The 18,675-nt window shown below is 46.8% G+C and overlaps 6 protein-coding genes across 6 annotated transcripts; 3 read left to right on the plus strand and 3 right to left on the minus strand.

Annotated features, from left to right (window-relative positions):
* Positions 1-652: 652 nt before the first annotated feature.
* On the minus strand, positions 653-9,408 carry BHQ10_003267 (uncharacterized protein; the record flags this gene model as incomplete). The annotated part of the gene is made up of 11 exons (XM_040875504.1): positions 653-901; positions 970-1,069; positions 1,144-1,207; positions 1,270-1,340; positions 1,398-2,011; positions 3,014-6,772; positions 6,825-7,046; positions 7,102-8,049; positions 8,102-8,725; positions 8,778-9,063; positions 9,119-9,408. 11 exons carry the CDS (start codon positions 9,406-9,408, stop codon positions 653-655), a joined length of 7,227 nt encoding a protein of 2,408 aa, XP_040731771.1.
* Positions 9,409-10,336: 928 nt separating this feature from the next.
* BHQ10_003268 (uncharacterized protein) lies at positions 10,337-11,278 on the plus strand (the record flags this gene model as incomplete). The annotated part of the gene is made up of 1 exon (XM_040875505.1): positions 10,337-11,278. The coding sequence occupies one exon, from the start codon at positions 10,337-10,339 to the stop codon at positions 11,276-11,278; it is 942 nt and encodes a 313-aa protein (XP_040731772.1).
* Positions 11,279-12,248: 970 nt separating this feature from the next.
* Positions 12,249-14,357, plus strand: BHQ10_003269 (uncharacterized protein; the record flags this gene model as incomplete). Its single annotated transcript, XM_040875506.1, has 2 exons — positions 12,249-12,431; positions 12,495-14,357. 2 exons carry the CDS (start codon positions 12,249-12,251, stop codon positions 14,355-14,357), a joined length of 2,046 nt encoding a protein of 681 aa, XP_040731773.1.
* Positions 14,358-14,576: 219 nt separating this feature from the next.
* Positions 14,577-15,776, minus strand: BHQ10_003270 (uncharacterized protein; the record flags this gene model as incomplete). Its single annotated transcript, XM_040875508.1, has 1 exon — positions 14,577-15,776. The coding sequence occupies one exon, from the start codon at positions 15,774-15,776 to the stop codon at positions 14,577-14,579; it is 1,200 nt and encodes a 399-aa protein (XP_040731774.1).
* A 635-nt stretch (positions 15,777-16,411) lies between these two features.
* BHQ10_003271 (uncharacterized protein) lies at positions 16,412-17,068 on the plus strand (the record flags this gene model as incomplete). Its single annotated transcript, XM_040875509.1, has 1 exon — positions 16,412-17,068. One exon carries the CDS (start codon positions 16,412-16,414, stop codon positions 17,066-17,068), a length of 657 nt encoding a protein of 218 aa, XP_040731775.1.
* Positions 17,069-17,500: 432 nt separating this feature from the next.
* BHQ10_003272 (uncharacterized protein) lies at positions 17,501-18,610 on the minus strand (the record flags this gene model as incomplete). The annotated part of the gene is made up of 1 exon (XM_040875510.1): positions 17,501-18,610. The coding sequence occupies one exon, from the start codon at positions 18,608-18,610 to the stop codon at positions 17,501-17,503; it is 1,110 nt and encodes a 369-aa protein (XP_040731776.1).
* Positions 18,611-18,675: the final 65 nt, after the last annotated feature.

Here is an 18,675-nt window from a genome sequence, read left to right on the forward strand (position 1 = left end):
TAGCCTAGAACATAAATTGTGGTTTTATCTTGTTATCTCGCTTTCTTCTCTTTCTATGTATCTAAACCGGTGTTAGTGTATAGAATAAATGAGGCAAGTCTTCAATCCCAGCTTATATAGTATATTCATGTGTAATGGATCGGTCAGAGGAGTTCTTCCGATGTCAATGGATGAGATACCCAGTGTTGTGGTTGAAGGAAAGTACTGCATCTACGTTTCCAGATAAGTGATCTACGACCTGGAAGGTTCTTTTTCTTGTTGTCTAAGCAGTATGATGATTCATGGTTTGAAATTTTCAAATAATGAATCGTGAGACTAAATATCTTGAATGCAAACTGCCAGCTGACGATAGGCGCTGTTAGGACTAATTGATTCGAAAGCATTCTTTGCGTATAAAATTCCATCAAACCTCCAGTTATACACCCGCTCTATGCGTTAATCACTCTTTAAGACCTGTCGACATTTTTCATATACGTCAAATCTTCAACCAAAGTATCAGTAACGGTCTATATGTTGATTTTTCTACTATTTCATTTAGTGGGACTTGCCTGTAATCATGTGCAGTACGCTCCTGCATCGTCGTGGGAACAGCTACATTTCGAATTTGGTCAATGACAAGAAACACGTAAAATTTGACTCCACGATCCATTATCTATAGCTTAGACTGACCTGAATCGGGGGGGTCCGCATAGCGGCGAAGCTCTTCTGCAATTTCTTTCTCTTTGCCAGCCCTAACTTTGGAGAGAATTTGCACACGAGATGTGCGGTTCTTTCTTGCTTGCTCAAATAATTCAAGTCGCTTTGGTATGTCATCTGCATTCTCAATTCCGTTGAACAAGAAGCCTAGAGCACCACCGTCTTCGATTGCTTGGTTCGAGCCCTGACCGCCAAAGGGAAGCATCTGTATACATCGTGTTAAGTAGGGGGTTGAACTGATGTGCGGTAAGCTTCTATGAAATGAGTACTCACAGGATGAGCTGCATCGCCAATGAGAATCAGTCGGCCACTAGTCCAAGACTGCAGCGGATCGTGAGCAAATAATGGCCAGCGTTTGACTTGGAAGGATCTTCTGTTGGGAACTAAAGTTAGCCATTCATAGATTGCACGAATGTTCATGCAACTATCGTAAGAGGATTGACGTACGCGATTATTTCAACAATATCTGGGGAGAAATGTTTAAACTCTTCCAACATCGAGGCTTTGATAGCTGATCAGAAGGAAACGTTAACCTGCTCTTCTAAAGTCATGTAGCTCCAGAGATGATCTTACATTCAGGATTATCCTCTTCTCCATCTACCTTTAACCTTGGGTGAATACCAACAAAATTTTGTACACGGCCACTTTCAGATATGTTAGTGAGTGTCATAATGATTTATTACCAGGTGCATTCCACTTACTCTTCACACGGATACCACATTATATGGCGCTCGTTGATAAAATCTTTCGTGTCGGCTAAAAGAGCTGCACCGGGGCCTTTCTTCTTCAGAGTCAACGAGAGGCTTTCATCGTTCTCCAGAATATCAGTATCTATCAAAAATCGAAATGCACTCAGGCCCGTAGATGAAGGAGCGGGAGCTGCCTCATCTAGTACGGCGCGTTTGAGTACTGAATGCACACCATCAGCCGCCACAACAAGGTCGGCTACAAGCTTCTCCCCATTTTGCAACGTTATTGAGCCCTCCTTTGGCGAGGCATCTACCACTTCTGACGACAAATTAATTTCAACAGGGGTTCCCGTTTCAGCCGCGCTTGTAGCGAGCCTCAGTAGTTCTTTATGAAGACTGACGCGATGAACGGCCCATGCAGGAAACCCGAATATTTTCTCGGCAGCGGTGAGGTCAACATGTGAAATAGGTTCCATCGTGTCCCCATGTAATGTACTCCATGATTCGATCTTTACAGCTCGAGCATTGGAGAAGGAGAAGCCAAGCTGAGACAAGACTCTAGTCCCGTTGGGTGTAATCACTAAAGCTGCACCAATTTCTGTGGCGAATTTGGATTTTTCAAATATCTATCAAAAATGTCAAACTTGAAATGTACCCTTTGAAGTTGAGTTCGATCCAAGTGTATTATTGAGACTTACTTCTACTTCATGCCCAGCTTGTCGTAGAGCTAGGCTAGCACATAGACCTGCGATCCCTGCCCCGACAACAATTATCTTTAGCGACATGGTGTTTGTATAGTAAGTCTATATTTGAAGTACTCTTTCGAACTAATTCAGATATTGATGATTCTTTGTGTAAAAGGATTGTTTCAATCCTTATGGGAAAGTGCAAGTAGGGCTAACTAGAGCCAGATTATCTTCGGAGCAGCCCCTGTCTAGATTGGAACATTCCCCCTCCTACTCGAGTATGGGCAATCTCAAATGCTTCCACAATGAGTTTAGATTCCATACTAGTTTCAAATTAGTATTTAGTCAATTTACGGTCGTAATTGTCACGAATGCGACGACAGTCACGACACTAGTTCCGGCGATTTCTTCGCTGAATTATTGGCTTTACACGCCAATTGAAGGACACTAGCCAAATAAGAGCAAAGACGAGGGCCACTTTGTAGTCGAAACAAAAAAGATGTCAAGTCATTTAGTTTCTATTATATACAGCAGTTGATTAGGCAACAGACGACGGATTCGATCCAACTTTGGCGAAGAACGTAGCATTGTAAATAAACTACAAATACTTGTACCTTACAAAATAAAAAGCCATCAATGAAACATTTTTAGACCATAGCCCAATTGTGTGGTTTGGGGCATTAAGGTCATTGAAGAAACTAGAGGAAGTCTTTACCTGCGCGACTAACTTTAGCCTAAGGGTACACAAAGTGATACTGCATTGATATGCAATTCTAGTTATTTAAATGCCAACGAAAATACTTTAAAACGTTGATATCACATTGCGAACATCTTTAGTGCCGCTTCACACTTTTCGCCAAGAATGGATATCTGCAAAATAACGTCAGTATACCTTGTCTCTTCGTCAGAACCATGATGGAAGGGGTAGTATAGAGCTCTTACCGTTGGATATTTGAAAAGTGCAAAGTGATCAGCATCAACCTCGTAAACATCTACATCACCGACAAGACTCTGCCATCCTTGTGACGGTGAACTTGAATTATGTCGTACCCATTTCACCAAATCCGATGACTCTTGTAGGCCTGCTGTTGCCAAGCCAGATTTTGAAGAGATCAAGATAGTCCGTTTCGGCTGATGGTGTACTGAGCAGGATACAGCATTATAACCAGTCATAGCCTGGACTGTTTTCTTAAGATGAATTTTCTGCGCTGCCGTGAGTCGACCGCGTGGTGAAACAAAACCAGAGGCACTGAGCTCCTCGAATGTGGGGGACAATGGCGATGAAAGTCCTTTCGGTACAGGCATGTCGATGATAAGTAGACCGTCAACCATGTCATTGTTCTCTAAGAGCTTGCGAGCTACTTCGTAGGCATAAAGGGCTCCAAAGGAAAAGCCTCCCAACAAATACGGACCTGTGGGCTTCTGCTTCTTGATCGCTGTCAGGAATATATCGGCAAGGTGGGCTACACTGCATGTAAATTCTGATGGATCTTTTAGGAATGGTGATTCCATCCCGTAGACGGACACATCGGCGCCAAGTGCTGGAAGCTGAATGTAGTTTGCTGGAGATCCACTGCCATCGGGAAATAGGAACAAATTTGGTCCCGGAGACGAGAATGAGCCTTGTAATAGAACCGCTCTACTGACCAAGCTTTCCTCTCTCGTCTTGTTGGATGACTCGGCGATGGGGTCAACAGGGAGGAGCAGTGTTGTTTCGTTTTCCGGGGCTGCTTCAAGATGTTTCATCATAGCGGCAGAGATGTCTTTTGCTGTTTTTATTGAGACAGATAGTTCCGGATTTCTTGAATTGGGTTCCGACTCTAAACCTAATGCAGCTTTTGCATCTTCAACAGTTGCATTATCGAGGAAAAATGTTGTCGGCAATTCTACCCCGGTGTCTCTCTTGACCTTGGCAAGTATGGTTATAGCCATCAATGAGTCGAGACCCATATCGGCAAAGGAGGTAGACGGCTCAACATCTTCGATGCTGTAACCAGACTCAGTCGCAACTATAGAAAACAACGTATCGATGATATTTGTATCATCGTCATGATTGACAGATGACGCCCTGGTTGGTATTCCACTGCTTCCTGTATCCGGTGTAGGCATATCGCCCACAGATGAAGAATCAGAATCATGTTCAAAAAGAGGGATCATAGCTTTCTCAAGTAGACTAATCTCCGATTGCTTCGGAGTTCTCGTGGAGTTGATTGTCGCAGTAACTCCTTTTTTCTTTGAAGGTTTAGTGGACTGCAGAATTGCACCAAGTGCGATCTTACTCATTTTTTGGAATTTGATGCCTGAAGTCACCATAACTAGAGCAGAGCCTGAGAAAACGTATGCAACACCAGAAAGTAGCAAACCATCGCCAGCTTCGTGCATAGTGACGTACGTCGTGTACGTTGTATCGGGTTTCAGCTCTTCGAACGATCTCCAACTTTCAAACCCCGTGGAGAGACACGCAATGTCCTCTGGATACTTCAAGTTGCCGTTCAATATGAAACCAGCGAGGTGAACAACTGTGTCACTCCAGAAGGGATCATACAGGAAATTGCCTTTTCCAGCGGTATCGGGCAACTTTACTGTACCCACCGCGTCACGGAACTCAGAGTCTAGCCATACCTCTTCTAGACCTTGATATTCTCTGCCATACTGTACAACATTGTCAAACAGTTTGTATATGACCGGCTTCAGAAGTCGATGTGCCTTTCCGGATTGACCCAGACTTTTCAATGATTCGATCCTTGCGTTGATTAGAAACAACGTGTCAGAGCGTCCTTCCAACCACGTACTGGTATCGGATTCCAGAATAACCTGGCAACTGCCATGTTCGGCAGGAACACCAGAAGTAATTGAGTGAAAAGATATGTCGGCTTTTTGTCCAGAAGCAGAATAAGACACAGTTGTTTTCACTATCTGTTCACGGTTCAGTTCGTTGACCACCAAGGCTTGTTTCATTTCCATGTTTAAAATAGTCATTTTTGGTAAACGCTGCTTCTGGTTAACTTTGGAATAAGCATACTGTGTTGCGGACTTCGCCATGGAACAGAATATGCTTAGTGAACAAACAGCTAAACGTTGTACCTTGTGACCTTGTATTGCCTGGTATAGTAGTGGATTTGAAGTATGAGAACCAAAGGTGGCAACGACCGTCTTTCCGTCATTCTCTACATCTTCAACCCACTGCAGATCTGTGGTTGAAAATTCGGGGACAGGACGCGATAAGGTATCATTTTCCGACACTTTAGCATCATTTATAGCCGATGTCTGGAGAATAGGCTCCACATATGGTATCCAGAAATCTTTAGCGTCGAAGGCGTAAGTCGGAAGATCAAGGAGACTAAGAGAGTCTTTGAATCCCTTGTGGTACTCATTCCAGTCGATGGCTGCACCAGCGCGGTATAAAGATGCCAAAGCCCAAGAAATGGTGGCCCAATTGTCCTCCGTAGACTTGAAAATTGGTAGCAGTGAAGTAGGAGATACCTCCAATGTTCTGCGAATCAGACCGAGGCACACAGCTTCCGGTCCAATTTCAATCCAATGCGTTCCGTCAACAACAAAGCCGGCTGCTTTGCATGTTTCCAGTGCAGGAACAAATTTGACGGATTCTCGTGCTTGACGTACTAGGTATGAGGGAGAGAAGACATCTGATTTGTTGATCGGTACAACTTCTCCCGTCAGTGTTGAGGCAACTGGGATCTTGGGGGCGGAAAAGGTGACACCCTTTGCAAGTACTTCAAAATCTTGAAGTATGGGATCCACATGCTTTGAGTGGAAGCCATATGGAACTTGAAGCACAGTTGCTCGCCTATTGTCTCCCTCAATTTGATGTTTTAGAGTTGAAATCTCACTGGCAGGTCCGCTCACGACCGTCACAGCGGGGGCATTAACACAGGCAATGTCTGTCTGAGACCATTTGGATCCGGAATCTAATCTTAACAGTCGAGATACCGTCTCAACACTTTCGCCTATCGCTAGCATGGAATAATCTCCAGAATTGAGAATTTCTTCCATTAACATCGCTCGCTTTCCCACGAGGTACAATGTGTCGCTAACAGATAACACTCCTGATACGCATAGCGCCGAGTATTCCCCAAGACTATGCCCTAGAACCAAGCCTGGAACAACTCCCCATGCTTTAAGTAGTTGCGCTGTAGCGATTTCAAGAGCAACAGTCGCAAGTTGCACTCGCACGACAGATGCTGTTGATATATCAGTATCGTCGCCAGAGATGATGCCAGAGAAGTCTGGAAGGCCATAGCTTGAAGCAAATTGTTGATATGTGTACAGGATTTCTCTAAAAGCTGTACTGTGTTGATATAGAGTTTTACCCATTCCAGCATATTGTGAGCCCTGACCAGTGAATGCAAAGACTATGCCCAGTTTAGGCGGTTTTCTCTTTCGCTCTGATGTCCCGTTCTTGGATACATCTGCCTTGAGGAAAGAAATCAATTCCTTCGTGGATGTTGCAGTATATGCAACCCGTAAGTTCTCATGCATTCGCCTTGCTGTCGTTGTATAAGCGACGTCGGCAAGTTTGACATTGGAGTTCCTCATCAAGTACGTTAATAGTCTTCGAGTATTCTCCTGCAGAGACCAAGGTGACCTGCCAGACACCGCAATAACGTGACGTGGAAGCGGATTTCTAGTCTTCTGGGAGACTTGAGGTGGCTCTTCAAGAAGCACCGAGGTATTTCCTCCCTTTTCAATCATCAGTCAACATTCACTCGCGTTCAGTATCAAAAACACATACCGAAGCGTCAAAACTATTTACCATAATCTTAATTTTGCCATCTTGGGCTGCCGGACTTGCTCTCAGAGACATGTCTCTTTGTCCATTACCAGCAATCTGAACATGAACCTTGTCGAGTTTAGGAAAGTTTTGATTGAGCTTGAAGGGAAGTCCGGGCTGTGTTGGTATCCTCGCTTCACGCATCATCATTATGGACTTGATTATTGAGGTCACCCCTGCCACCTTTGGTCTGCTTAAGTTTCACGCATCCACTAATAGGCAGAGATAATTGACTTACTGCCTCTCCATGTCCAACATTTGCCTTGACAGCACCGACCGTAAGAATGTTGGTTTTTGATCTCCCCTGGCCCATGACTTTGATAACGGAACTCATCTCCTCAAAATCTCCCGCCTGCGTTCCAGTGCCATGCATCTCAACGTAGGAGATCTCATTGGGCACAGTACTTGTCTGTCGTAAGACCTCTTCATAAATTCTCACTTGCGATTCGGCGCTCGGATGAGTAATAGACGTCGATGTTGAGGTATATGTCCTTGCCGACCCCTTTATAACCGCCAAAACATTGTCGTTATCGGCAAGAGCGTCCTCTAATCGCTTGAGCACAACGATACCAATMCCCTCGCCACGAGCGTATCCATCGGCATCATCGTGATATGTCCTACATCCACCAGTCTCCGATATCATACCCGATCTACTCAACCCCGAGAACGAATTCGGCGACAACAAGATAGAMCCTCCACCAGCTAAAGCTGTATCACATTCCCGAGCCAACAGTGCAGAACAAGCCAATGTAATGGCCGTCGTACTCGTTGCACAAGCAGCATCAAGAGCATACGAGCCACCTCCCCATTTATAATGATAGTTCAACTTACTTGGCGCAAATGGTCTTGCTAGACCAGGCACGTAATAGATATCGATGCCCTGGTTGTTGAGTACTTCACGCCAGTCCTCTGATGCCTGCCCGAAATAAGTAGCGATTCGGTTGCTGTTGGTTGCAAGGGTCCCATTTGTAGAGTATCCTGCCATTTCGAGGGCTTCGTAGCTGACATGGAGTAATAGCCGCTGGAGTGGATCCATTTGGGTGGCCTCTCGAGGGGAGATGTTGAACAGGCGATGGTCGAAAAGGCCGGGGTTGTTGAGAAAAGCGCCATGTTGTGCAGAGGTGGAGTTTCTCTTTTCACCTGACGGATCGTAGTGTAGGTCGAGATCAAATCTAGATTTCGGGATCTGATATTCACGAATTAGATGCCAAACCGCAGATAAGTCAAATGGTACAAACCTTTTGGATCTGGATCTTTCCAGCAACCAGATCCTCCCAGAAGCCGTCAATTGTATCACTTCCAGGAAACCGACCCCCCATACCAACAATAGCTACTTGATCAGACCCTCCACGACTCCGTTTCGTGTTTTGTGTTGCATCGTGATGTTTTCGAATATCATAAGCAATACCCTTTTCTTGCAGGGTGCGTTGAAGTATGGGAAGATGCCCCGTAGGACCTGCAACAACAACATTTACAGGTCCCATGCCGACTAATTCAGCGATACAAGCTTCCGTTGTACCAGCCAAATGTAGAACATTATGAGCGATATCAACTAGCATTTCTGCCAGAAGGTCTCTTAAAGTCGTATGTACGTACGGTTTGCATGATCCAGGAGATATGATTCGGGCTTTTGATGTGATGGGCGTATTCAAAAGAGGGGAGTCTCCTAATACTTCATCCATGTTGAAGCTAGGCAAGTAGGGGGTATGGATGGGCCCGTTTGTGTCTGTTCTTGTGCGAGGTGCCTGGTCCAACTCCGTGGACCACTCAAAAAGGCGGTTCAAAGATGAAGGGGCGCCGACTAAAGTCAGCCATCCTCGTGATACAATACCGATGGCTATCCTTTTAGGGTATGGAATTTTCTACTCAACGTCAATTTCCCTGGACTTATAGATTTATGATGGATTGACTTACCTGTGTATCATGAAATTGATCAAGGATCGGCTGCGCCTTCTCAACTGTCACCCCAACAAGCGTCATCGCCCAGTCTCCATTTGAATCTTCAATCAGTCTCATCCGACGCGTTATCTCGTATGCCATCCGAAACGTGATAGATATGATTTCTCTGGCGAGGCCGAACAAGTCACCTGTATCCTTCGCCACGACGAGTGCTGCAGCAGGTAAAAGACCAGTGCAATATGCCAGCACATGCACAGGAGAGGTCTCCGAACCGAGTATTGACGGATCTTCCTCTGCAAATCTACCCTCTAATCAGCCTACTTGTTTCAAAGCTAGAGGTAATAGTTGTGACCTACACGATAAATTCCCCAAGTCGTCCAATACACATCAATACCGTGGCAATAATCCCATTAGGATCTTCCTCATTGATGTTGTCCTCCGCCAATCCCAGAAGCGTATGTATGTCATGCGTCCATCTGCGATCTTCCTTGCTCAGTCGAGCAAGGTTAAGTTGCAAGATATCTGTCGCTTCGTTTAGAAACCTTCGTGCTGCAGGCGAAGTCTTTGAATTACGGACTAGCGTCTGGATGGAAGAGAGTTTCTCGACTGTTTGGTCGCCAAAGAGCGCGAGGGTGATTGGTTTCATTTTGCACGTTTTTTGCGTAGGAATCTGTAAGGGAGTTGTTGTGCTAGGTACTAGCATTTTGACGAAATCGTAGATAGACTATAGAAAAAGCTATATCCTCTCTTTCTATGTCGCTTATACAGCCCTAAAGGCCATCACAGTGGTCTTCCAGGTAAGGGATAGCATATTCTAGCCTTCAGTACTTGTAAACAAGATCAAAGCAGAATTCTATAGTAAAACTAATTTTGTTATCAATACGAAGTCCAACTACGTATCAAGCCCGCAACGGGGATTCGTGAAGCTAGTACCGAGGGGCATTTCCGGAATAATTTTCAACTGCAATCCAAGTGCATCAGTGATCCTGAAACAAGTGTAGCTAGAATGAACACGATCCACGTAGATACCGAATTTGCTTAGTTTGTACAAATATAGGGCTATTATGCTTTAATGTTCAGCCTACTGAATCCTTTTTGGGGCCAGATTCTTGACGAGCGAATTCACCTATACGAAGCCATGTCGACTGAGTTAGTTGTCTACCGGCGAATTGTTCGCTAATTTTTAACCTTATTTTTAAAGAGAGTACTTGGCAAACTAATCTCCAGCAAATAGGTGAAATAGACTAGAAATGGTGGAGGTTTTGAACACTGAGGTATTGGCCCCCTTTTAGTGCTATTAGGGCCAAAGTTGTAATTAGACAATTCATTTTCAAAAAGAGCACCAAACCCTAGTTCCGGGGCTTTTACAATAAATCAAATCTGCTCTAGTTGATCCTGTACAGGAGACTTTTTTCGATATCAGTAGTTTAATGTTAATCAATTGCGCTTCGTTAGAAATCGTATATTTCTATTGAGGGATAACTGACCTGTGGTGGTCTATATCATCTATCATACCCGGGCCACACGTAATCTTCCAAGTAATCAAACCGTCAACCTCATATTACCAATCTCAAATGTCGAAAACATTCCTCGTCACCGGTGCGACAGGCTACCAAGGTGGCAGCCTCGCACGAGTCCTCCGCTCTCAAAACCACACCGTGAACGCGCTCATCCGCGACCCATCATCCCCCAAAGCTCTCGCTCTCAAAGAGCTAGGCGTGAAAATCTTCCATGGCAGCTTCGATGATGTCGCTGTCATCAAGAACGCCATTTCAGGCTGTGCAGGCTTATTCTTGAACCCGTTCCCAACACCAGCAGATCCACAATTGCAAGTCCAGCACGCTCGTAACTTCATCAACGCCGCAATTGAGGAACAGTGCCCCCTCGTCCTCTCAACAGCATTCATGACAGCCCAAAAAGAGTCATGGGTTGGATCCAGTCCCCAGGACTTTTTGTATCTTTACTACAGCATCAACCACATCATCGAAGAAGAAGTGCGCTCCGCCGCCAGCATCGGAAAGCTCAAGGCTTATACCATCCTCAGGCCGGCATACTTGATGCATAACTACCTAATCCCGTTCTCATTCTTTCATTATCCCGAACTTCCCAAACAAGGGGTCATGAAGCACATGTACATTGACGGCCGACGCATCTCGCACTTGGACTCTGCGGACGTCGGTAAACTAGCCGCCGTCGTTCTGCAAACCCCCGAAAAATACGATAAGCTCGAAATTGACCTGGGAGGCGAGAATTTAGATGCCGATGAAGCAGCCGCAATAATCCGCAAAGTCAGCGGTAGAGAGGATATCGTGACGGAAAAACTGGTGATTCCCAATTTTGATACGGTCAAAAAGACGGGGTTGACCTGGCATTATTATGCAAACACGCAAGATACAGAATTAGCCAATAAGAAGGAGGTAGAGGAGTTGTTTGGGGTGAAGTTGACGAGTTTTGAAGAGTATTTGGTCAGGGAGAGGGAGTTATTGAACAAGTCTTTGCCAGCACAAAAGGAGTAGTTTGTCATCATAGTTTATCAAAATGATGATAGTTACCAACAGCACTATAAAGTTCGTCCAAACAATGCCTCATTACACTAACGAACTCACAAGATACATGACATCTGAAAAACTTGATGCATTGAATAAGATGACAATATAATGAGCCAATATGCTTTGCATAAAACGTTCTTGCTTGCCTATATAGAAACGAATAATCCTCCTATCGATCGTGTAGGGACTCTTCTCCAGAAGCACATACAACGCGCCATCTTTGTTGTCCTTTTTGGTACTTCCAATCAAACCAAGTCAGGCAGTAATCTCCTTTAATCGGAAGTTAGCGGTGCAGTTGATTTCCCAGATGCGCCCAGTCATATGAAATGTAAGCGATGTCGCCAGGTTGAATATCTCCAACTGCGTCCGATTTAAACCATCCATGCAGCACATCCCTGTGACCCTCGCCGTATAGAATTCGGTTTGTGTAATTATGTACTCGATCCACATTTCAAAATGGCAAATTGCTTTTAATGTGCCGTGCGTGGTGCCTCCCTGGTCTGCCTGCTTGCGTAGGTCGTTGAGCTTGATTCGGAGTTCCGATGCTCGCCCCTTGTTTTCGGATGGGCTCGCTTCATTGTACTCTTTCGACACTTGTTGCAGCTGGTCGTTGATGGATTGCAACTCTGCTGGTAGATTTGGCTTCTCTACATCTCAAATTCGCTATTAAAAAGTGGGATTTGAAATTGGTCATCTGAGGCCTGACAGACATGTTGACAATGGACTTAGGGCTAGGGCTAGGGCTAATATCCCCTTGCATGCCCAAACACGGAAGGCGGTGTGGATGATTTCCCTTATCTGAGCTCATTTTTCTGCCCCGCATTTCTTCTGTTTGAGTCATCGGTCACAGGGCGTCTTCCTTTTGCCCTCCAGAGAAGATACAATCCACGCTGGTATTTCTTCTCTTCCGTTACAGTAGCAGCAGACATCGACCACCATGGCGACAAAAGAGCCTACATTGCCAATTCCTGGCGAGCGAAATATTCTTATTACTAGCGCTCTGCCCTATGTCAATAATGTTCCCCACCTAGGAAATATAATCGGTAGTGTGCTCCCCGCAGATGTTTTTGCTCGCTACAACAGGGCACGCGGCTTTCCGACCCTGTATATCTGTGGTTCTGTAAGTATATTAGTCGCCGCTTTTTCATTCACGTATTGAACGAATGAGCGCTAATACAAGCAGGATGAATACGGAACTGCCACCGAAACCAAAGCCCTCGAAGAAGGCGTAACACCGGAAGAACTCTGCGCGAAATACCATGCTATTCACAAGGGTATCTACGATTGGTTCAACATTGAGTTCGATATTTTCGGCCGCACGCCCACCGCGCATCAAACCAAGATTGTCCAAGACGTGTTCCGCGGTCTGTGGGATAACGGGTATATTGAGGAGCGAGAGACTMCCCAGCCATACTGTCCTGTAGAGGGCCATGCTTCTTTCCTGGCGGATCGATTTGTGGAAGGCGAGTGCAGTATCTGCGGGGATCCGGGTGCTCGTGGAGATCAATGTGACAAGTGTGGTAATTTGTTGGATCCACTAGAGCCTGATGCGAAAGAAAATGGGGAGGATGGTGAGGAGCAAGATGTTGAGGCTAGAGCTACGGGATGGTTGATTAACCCTCGCTGCAAACTTGATGGCGCTACACCCGAAAAGCGCAAGACGAAACATCTCTATCTGCGCCTAGATGCTCTCAAGGACAAGATCGTGCCCTGGTTTGAGAAAGTCAGCAAGGAGAATGATTGGAGCACCAATACTAGCTCTATTGTGCAGTCATGGATCGATCGTGGATTGAAGCCTCGCGCTATCACTCGTGATATTAAATGGGGTGTACCGATCCCGACAGGCATTGAGGGTCTCGATGAAGAGGCTTATAAGAACAAGGTTTTTTACGTCTGGTTTGACGCTTGTATCGGTTACGTCTCCATCACCGCCAATTACACCGATGGAGACAATCTCGAGGGCAAGAAATGGGAGCAATGGTGGAAACAGCCCGAGCAGGTTTCGCTGTTCCAATTCATGGGCAAGGACAACGTGCCCTTCCACAGCATCATCTTCCCCGGTTCTCAACTTGGCTCAGGCATGGAGTGGACGCAAGTGCACAAGATTTCGGCTACGGAGTACCTCAATTATGAAGGCGGTAAATTCAGCAAGTCCAAGGGTGTTGGTGTATTTGGCACAAGTGCTAAGGATACGGGTATTGGACCGGATATCTGGCGATTCTACTTGCTGTCTAGAAGACCCGAATCCAGCGACACCGAGTTCAAATGGGACGAATTCGTCAGTACCAATAACAACGAACTCTTGAAGAACTTGGGGAATCTCGTCGCGCGTGTCACCAAATTCTGTATCGCCAAAATGGACGGAACCATCCCCGCATATTCCGAAGAAGCAGCCAAGGCTGTTCTCACCGAACACGAGAAGCAAGTCAACGCCTACCTCACCTCCTACACCACCTCTATGGACGCCACCAAAATGCGCGCCGCCCTCAACGACATCATGCACATTTCCTCCCTGGGCAACAAATTGCTCCAAGACAATAAACTTGACAACCGCCTCTTCACCGAAGAACCCGACCGCTGCGCCGCCGTCATCAACATCGCGCTCAACCACATCCACTTACTGGCCAGCTTACTTGCGCCTTTTATGCCGTCCACCTCGAAATCAATCTTTGAGCAACTCGGCGCCCAACCAGAGCCCCGTATCTCCGATAAATGGGTCACTGATGCCTTGAAACCAGGCCATAAACTCGGTGAATCAAAGCTGCTATTCTCACTAATCCCACCTACTAAAGTCGAAGAATGGCGCGAAGCCTTTGGTGGCGAGGAAATCAAACGCCAGAAAGCGCTTGAAGCCGAAAAGGCTGCCGCCAAAAAGCTAGCAAAGGAGAAGGAGAAGGAGAAGAAACGACTCAAGAAAGAGGCTGCTGCTGCTAAGAAAGCTGCCGAAGAAGGAACAGCACCAGCGGCGGCAGAAGAAGCTGCGACGGCAACGGCAACGCAGCTGGAGAAGAAGTTGACGCTCGACGATGGGCAGAAGAATCCTTGATTTCTTTCCACCTGACTTTGATCGAAGGAGGGGATGTGGACTCTTTCGGGTGATTGATGCTAGGAATTAGAATAAGATGTTGGATTGTTATGTCTCTGGGAGTTTGTTGCATTAGCATTGTACCTATTTCTTAGGATCGGGATGGAATGAAAAATTTTTTGCAACTAAGCTATCGATAGTGTTTCCTTGAGGAAAAGAGTCAAGTAAGAGTAAAGAGAGTTAATAAGGCCTAACGACAGTCCTCCCCCTCGGCCCTCCATGCTCATACGTAACCAACGCCCTCCTCTCATCCAACGCCATGACACCCGGCCAAAAACTGGACGCGGGCGACACAACCACAGGATCACTCCACACAATCCTTCCGGCGTGTGGCGCAGTGCCAAAACATACTTTGACAGCCGCATTATGTATCCATTTCACCTGCTCGGCATCATCATCTGTCATAAACACGCATACCATTGACCCATCTCCAAAGGACGCGATTTGCGGTGCACCCGCATTATGCCCCTTTCGTCGCGGCGTGTACACCTGATGACGATGCAGCCATGTCGCGCCATCATCGTACGAAACAGCCGCCTCGACATTGAAATGGGGCGCGTACCGTGTTGTCTCAAAGCACATTACCAGCACAATCTGGCCCGTCGCTGTATCGACTGTTTGCGTGATCCCCGTCATACCGTCTCGGAACCGGTCTTGATACCCTTCAATGCAACGGGGCTGAGACCATGATTTTCCACGGTCATATGAACTGACTAGCATCGTACGCTGATCGTCCGGCGCAAATTCATGCGAATATATGAGCTGCACCTCCCCTTGCAGACCCAACCGCATAAACGGTTCCCAGACGCCCAGCGGCGGATCCGATTTTTGCACTGCCTCTGATGAATACCGCCACGTTGCGCCGCCATCTCTCGACTCGAATACTGTGATTCGGAAATGCGTGATCCCTGCTAAATCGCCGGCACGATTATGGCCAAAGTCATGATTACGAAAAGCGGCGAGGATGTGGCCCTCGGGTGCAATTTCGAGAATGTGAAGGTTGTCGATCTCGCCGTGGCCGCGGTGGACTTCGCTGAAGTCGTGGAATGACTGTCCGCCGTCGAGACTACGCGATATCTTGAGGATACGGAGGGCGTCCATTCGGCCGCCTTCGCGCCATGTGAAGCCGGCGAGGATTGTGCCGTTGGAACAGCGGGCGAGGCGGATGTAGGTGCCGTTGAACCTGTCGGTTGAGATGTCACTTTCGTCCGGGTGGATTATGAGGCTGGCGGATTGCGTGGGTGCGGTGCCTTGGGCGGTTGTGGGTGACCAGACTGGAGGGTTTGGATGGGGAGGGACTGGCGGCGGATGTGATGTTGTTGAAGAATTTGACGAGGATTTTACGCCGAGGCGTTTGAGGATTTTTTGGCCGACTCCCATGTTGAATAGAACTTATATGATGTTTGGTTGTTGATTGTACCTGTGGACGAGTCTGTATAAGTAGTTGAGTTGAGTGTGGTGTTGAAAGGGCCTGAAACGCTGTTAAGGTTGATTACGCGGCCAACTGTGGCAATGATGTCAGACTGTTGATCGTTTGTCTGCCTGTGATGGCCGAGCGCTTGTACTGTCTCCTTTCTTGTACAAATATCAACCATCAAGGCATTGATGCTCGGTTCTCATCCTGCCAGGGCATGGTGTTTCTGTTCGCTCGTCTTCGTGGTCGACGAACGCCTAGTAAATTAGCATGTTCACGTATGATCTTGATCTAGTACCGGGCTGCAATAGCCTGGTTGAGCCATTGGGCTTGCCATTTTGGCTTGTGGTTGAAAGTCTGAGAGCAGCATACTTGGGAATACATTTGCAACGATGGGAGAGGAAAAGGAAAGAACGGCAATCGGCAAGCCGGAGACAGCGCGGGCGGGAAGCTCGGACGAGGCTAAAAAATATTTGGCAGGTGGGACCTTCCCTCGACCTCAACCTCAACTCCATATAAAACATACCACACCCCTCTGTCTTCTTACTTTATAAAATACCATACCTCTCACTATATCAATTAATCAAACACACCCGCCAAAATGACAACTACAACAACAGACCCTGTCGCCTTCCTAACCGATCTCCTCAACTCCCTCCAAGAATACACCCTCGAATCCCTCCATGACTTCCAAGACTACATCGGCACGCCCAAAGTGCGCCACTGGCTACGCATAATCGTTATTGTCGCGGGTTACATCTTGCTACGACCCGCTATCGAAATGTTTTTCAAATGGTGGTTTGAGCGCAAAACTTCCAAGGAGGAGGAAGAGCAGAAGAAGAAAAAGGAAGAAGAGGATAAACAATTGGAAGCGGAGGGACTTAAGAAGCCGAAGAAGGATGGGAATAGTTTGAGGGTTGGCGCAAAGAGTGAGGCTGGTGTTGAGGAAGAGAAGAAGAAAGAGGAAGTTGTGAAGGGGAAAGTGTCAGAGGCGAAGAGCGGCAAGAAGGCTGCTACTTCTGGCAGCGAGACGAATAAAAAGGAATCGAAAGTGAAGACCGACGAGTACGAGAATAGCGATCAAGAAGACTTTGCGGAGAAGATTAGGGCAAGTGGAGTGTTGGAATGGGGTCGCGATGCGCGCAAGAGGAAGCAGAGACAACAGACTGAGGCGGAACAGCAGCAGCAGCAGAAGAAAATGGATGAGGAGAAGCTGTTGGAATTGTTGGATTGGAGTGATGATGAGAGGAAGCAATAGCCTATCTTTCTCTTATTTGAAGAGAAGGTCGATGTGAGACGGATACATTGTGTTTTGTTTCAACGATTATGCGTGTATTAATATTAGATGTTTTACTATGATATAATAATTTACCCAGATGAGTCAACTTATCTCTAATTTCATCACTGAGTCATGATGGATTTGTTTCCAAGTTTTTTCCCTCTACCTAAACAAAAACGTGTCCGAAATGTAAGACAACCGCCAACCGACCATGCAACCGTCAATCATAAATCAAAATTGTTAATTTAACATTTTTTTTTAACGAGAGGMCCCGCCACTCGTCGAACATCATTAAACATCATAACACCAAATGACTCCAACAACGCAGGAGTAGAAATCAAAGGTAGTGTAAACAAAGTGCAAGTGGTTGTGTCCAGGCACTTTTTCCAAGGCAGTGACTAAATGAACAGGTTACTTCTTGGAGATAGAACCGTTCGAACAGGTAGTTCCGGCAGCGACGGAGCCCATATAAGTCAAAGCCCCCTGATTGCACATGGACCAGGTGGTACCATCAGCACCGCAGACTATAGCTCCGTTGCTAGAACAGGCCTCTCCACTTGTGGCCGTACCCGAGCTCACGACTTTGGGCGCTGTGCTGCTTGCAGATGGCAAGATTGTGTTGGTAGCTGGCGCGCTTGTGCTGGTCACAAGAGTGGTAGCAGGGGCTGAAGCGGATGAAGCGCCGACAGTAGCAACAGCTGGAGCTGTTGTGCTGGTAGCCGAGGTTGCTGCGGCAGCTGGGATAGATGTGCCAGAGCCAGACGTTCCAGAGGAGCCAGAGGAACCAGATGAACCACTGGTGGATGAACTGCTTGAGGATCCATCGCCAAGGAAATCGGCAGATCCAGTGCAGGTGTATCCAGTGCCAGTAACACCACCTACAACATTAGGGCCTGCTTCGGGAAAGTTGACCTCCAGACTTTCAATTGTAGTGCATCCACCAGGACCTTTCACGTTGGCAATAAAAATTGGGGGACGAGCACTGAACGCAGTATCGGCACGAGAGACCATCATATCGCGAACATGGGAACGCTTGCTTGAGGATCCCCCGATGGTCACCTGGGCACAATTCATGTACATCTCACGGTTACCAATTTTGTTGAACCATGTCCAGGCAAGTAGAGCTTGGCCAGAAGGTGCGTCACTGGGAACAGTGAAAGTATAATTGGAAGTCAAAGGACAGCCACCCTCCATGGACTGAATAACAGTGAAAGTCTTGCCAGTATCGTAGGACAGAGAGATTTGGCAGGAGCCGCCACCGTGCGTAGCGCTACCGGTCAGTGACAGATCATACTGGCTGCCAGGCTTGTAGGTTGCAACTGAAACAAACGCGTCGGTTTGGTAGCCTTTGCAAGGAAAGTTTGATCCCGAGGCGTCCAGAGGGCTGGTGTAGGAATAATCTTTCTTGCTTTCGTCGCCGTTAGGATTGAGAGGGCTTCGAATAGGATAAGGATTGCTCATCTGCATGTGTGCAGAGACCGTAGCAGCCAGGAAGGCGCAAATAGCGAATGTGCTCTTCATGTTGGATGTTGGATATGGGAATAAAAAGGTACTTTAAGACTCTGATGAGAGTAAATACTGAATGC

Source organism: Talaromyces amestolkiae (assembly GCF_001896365.1).
Source record: "Talaromyces amestolkiae strain CIB chromosome Unknown scaffold5.1, whole genome shotgun sequence".
Classification (NCBI taxonomy): domain Eukaryota; kingdom Fungi; phylum Ascomycota; class Eurotiomycetes; order Eurotiales; family Trichocomaceae; genus Talaromyces; species Talaromyces amestolkiae.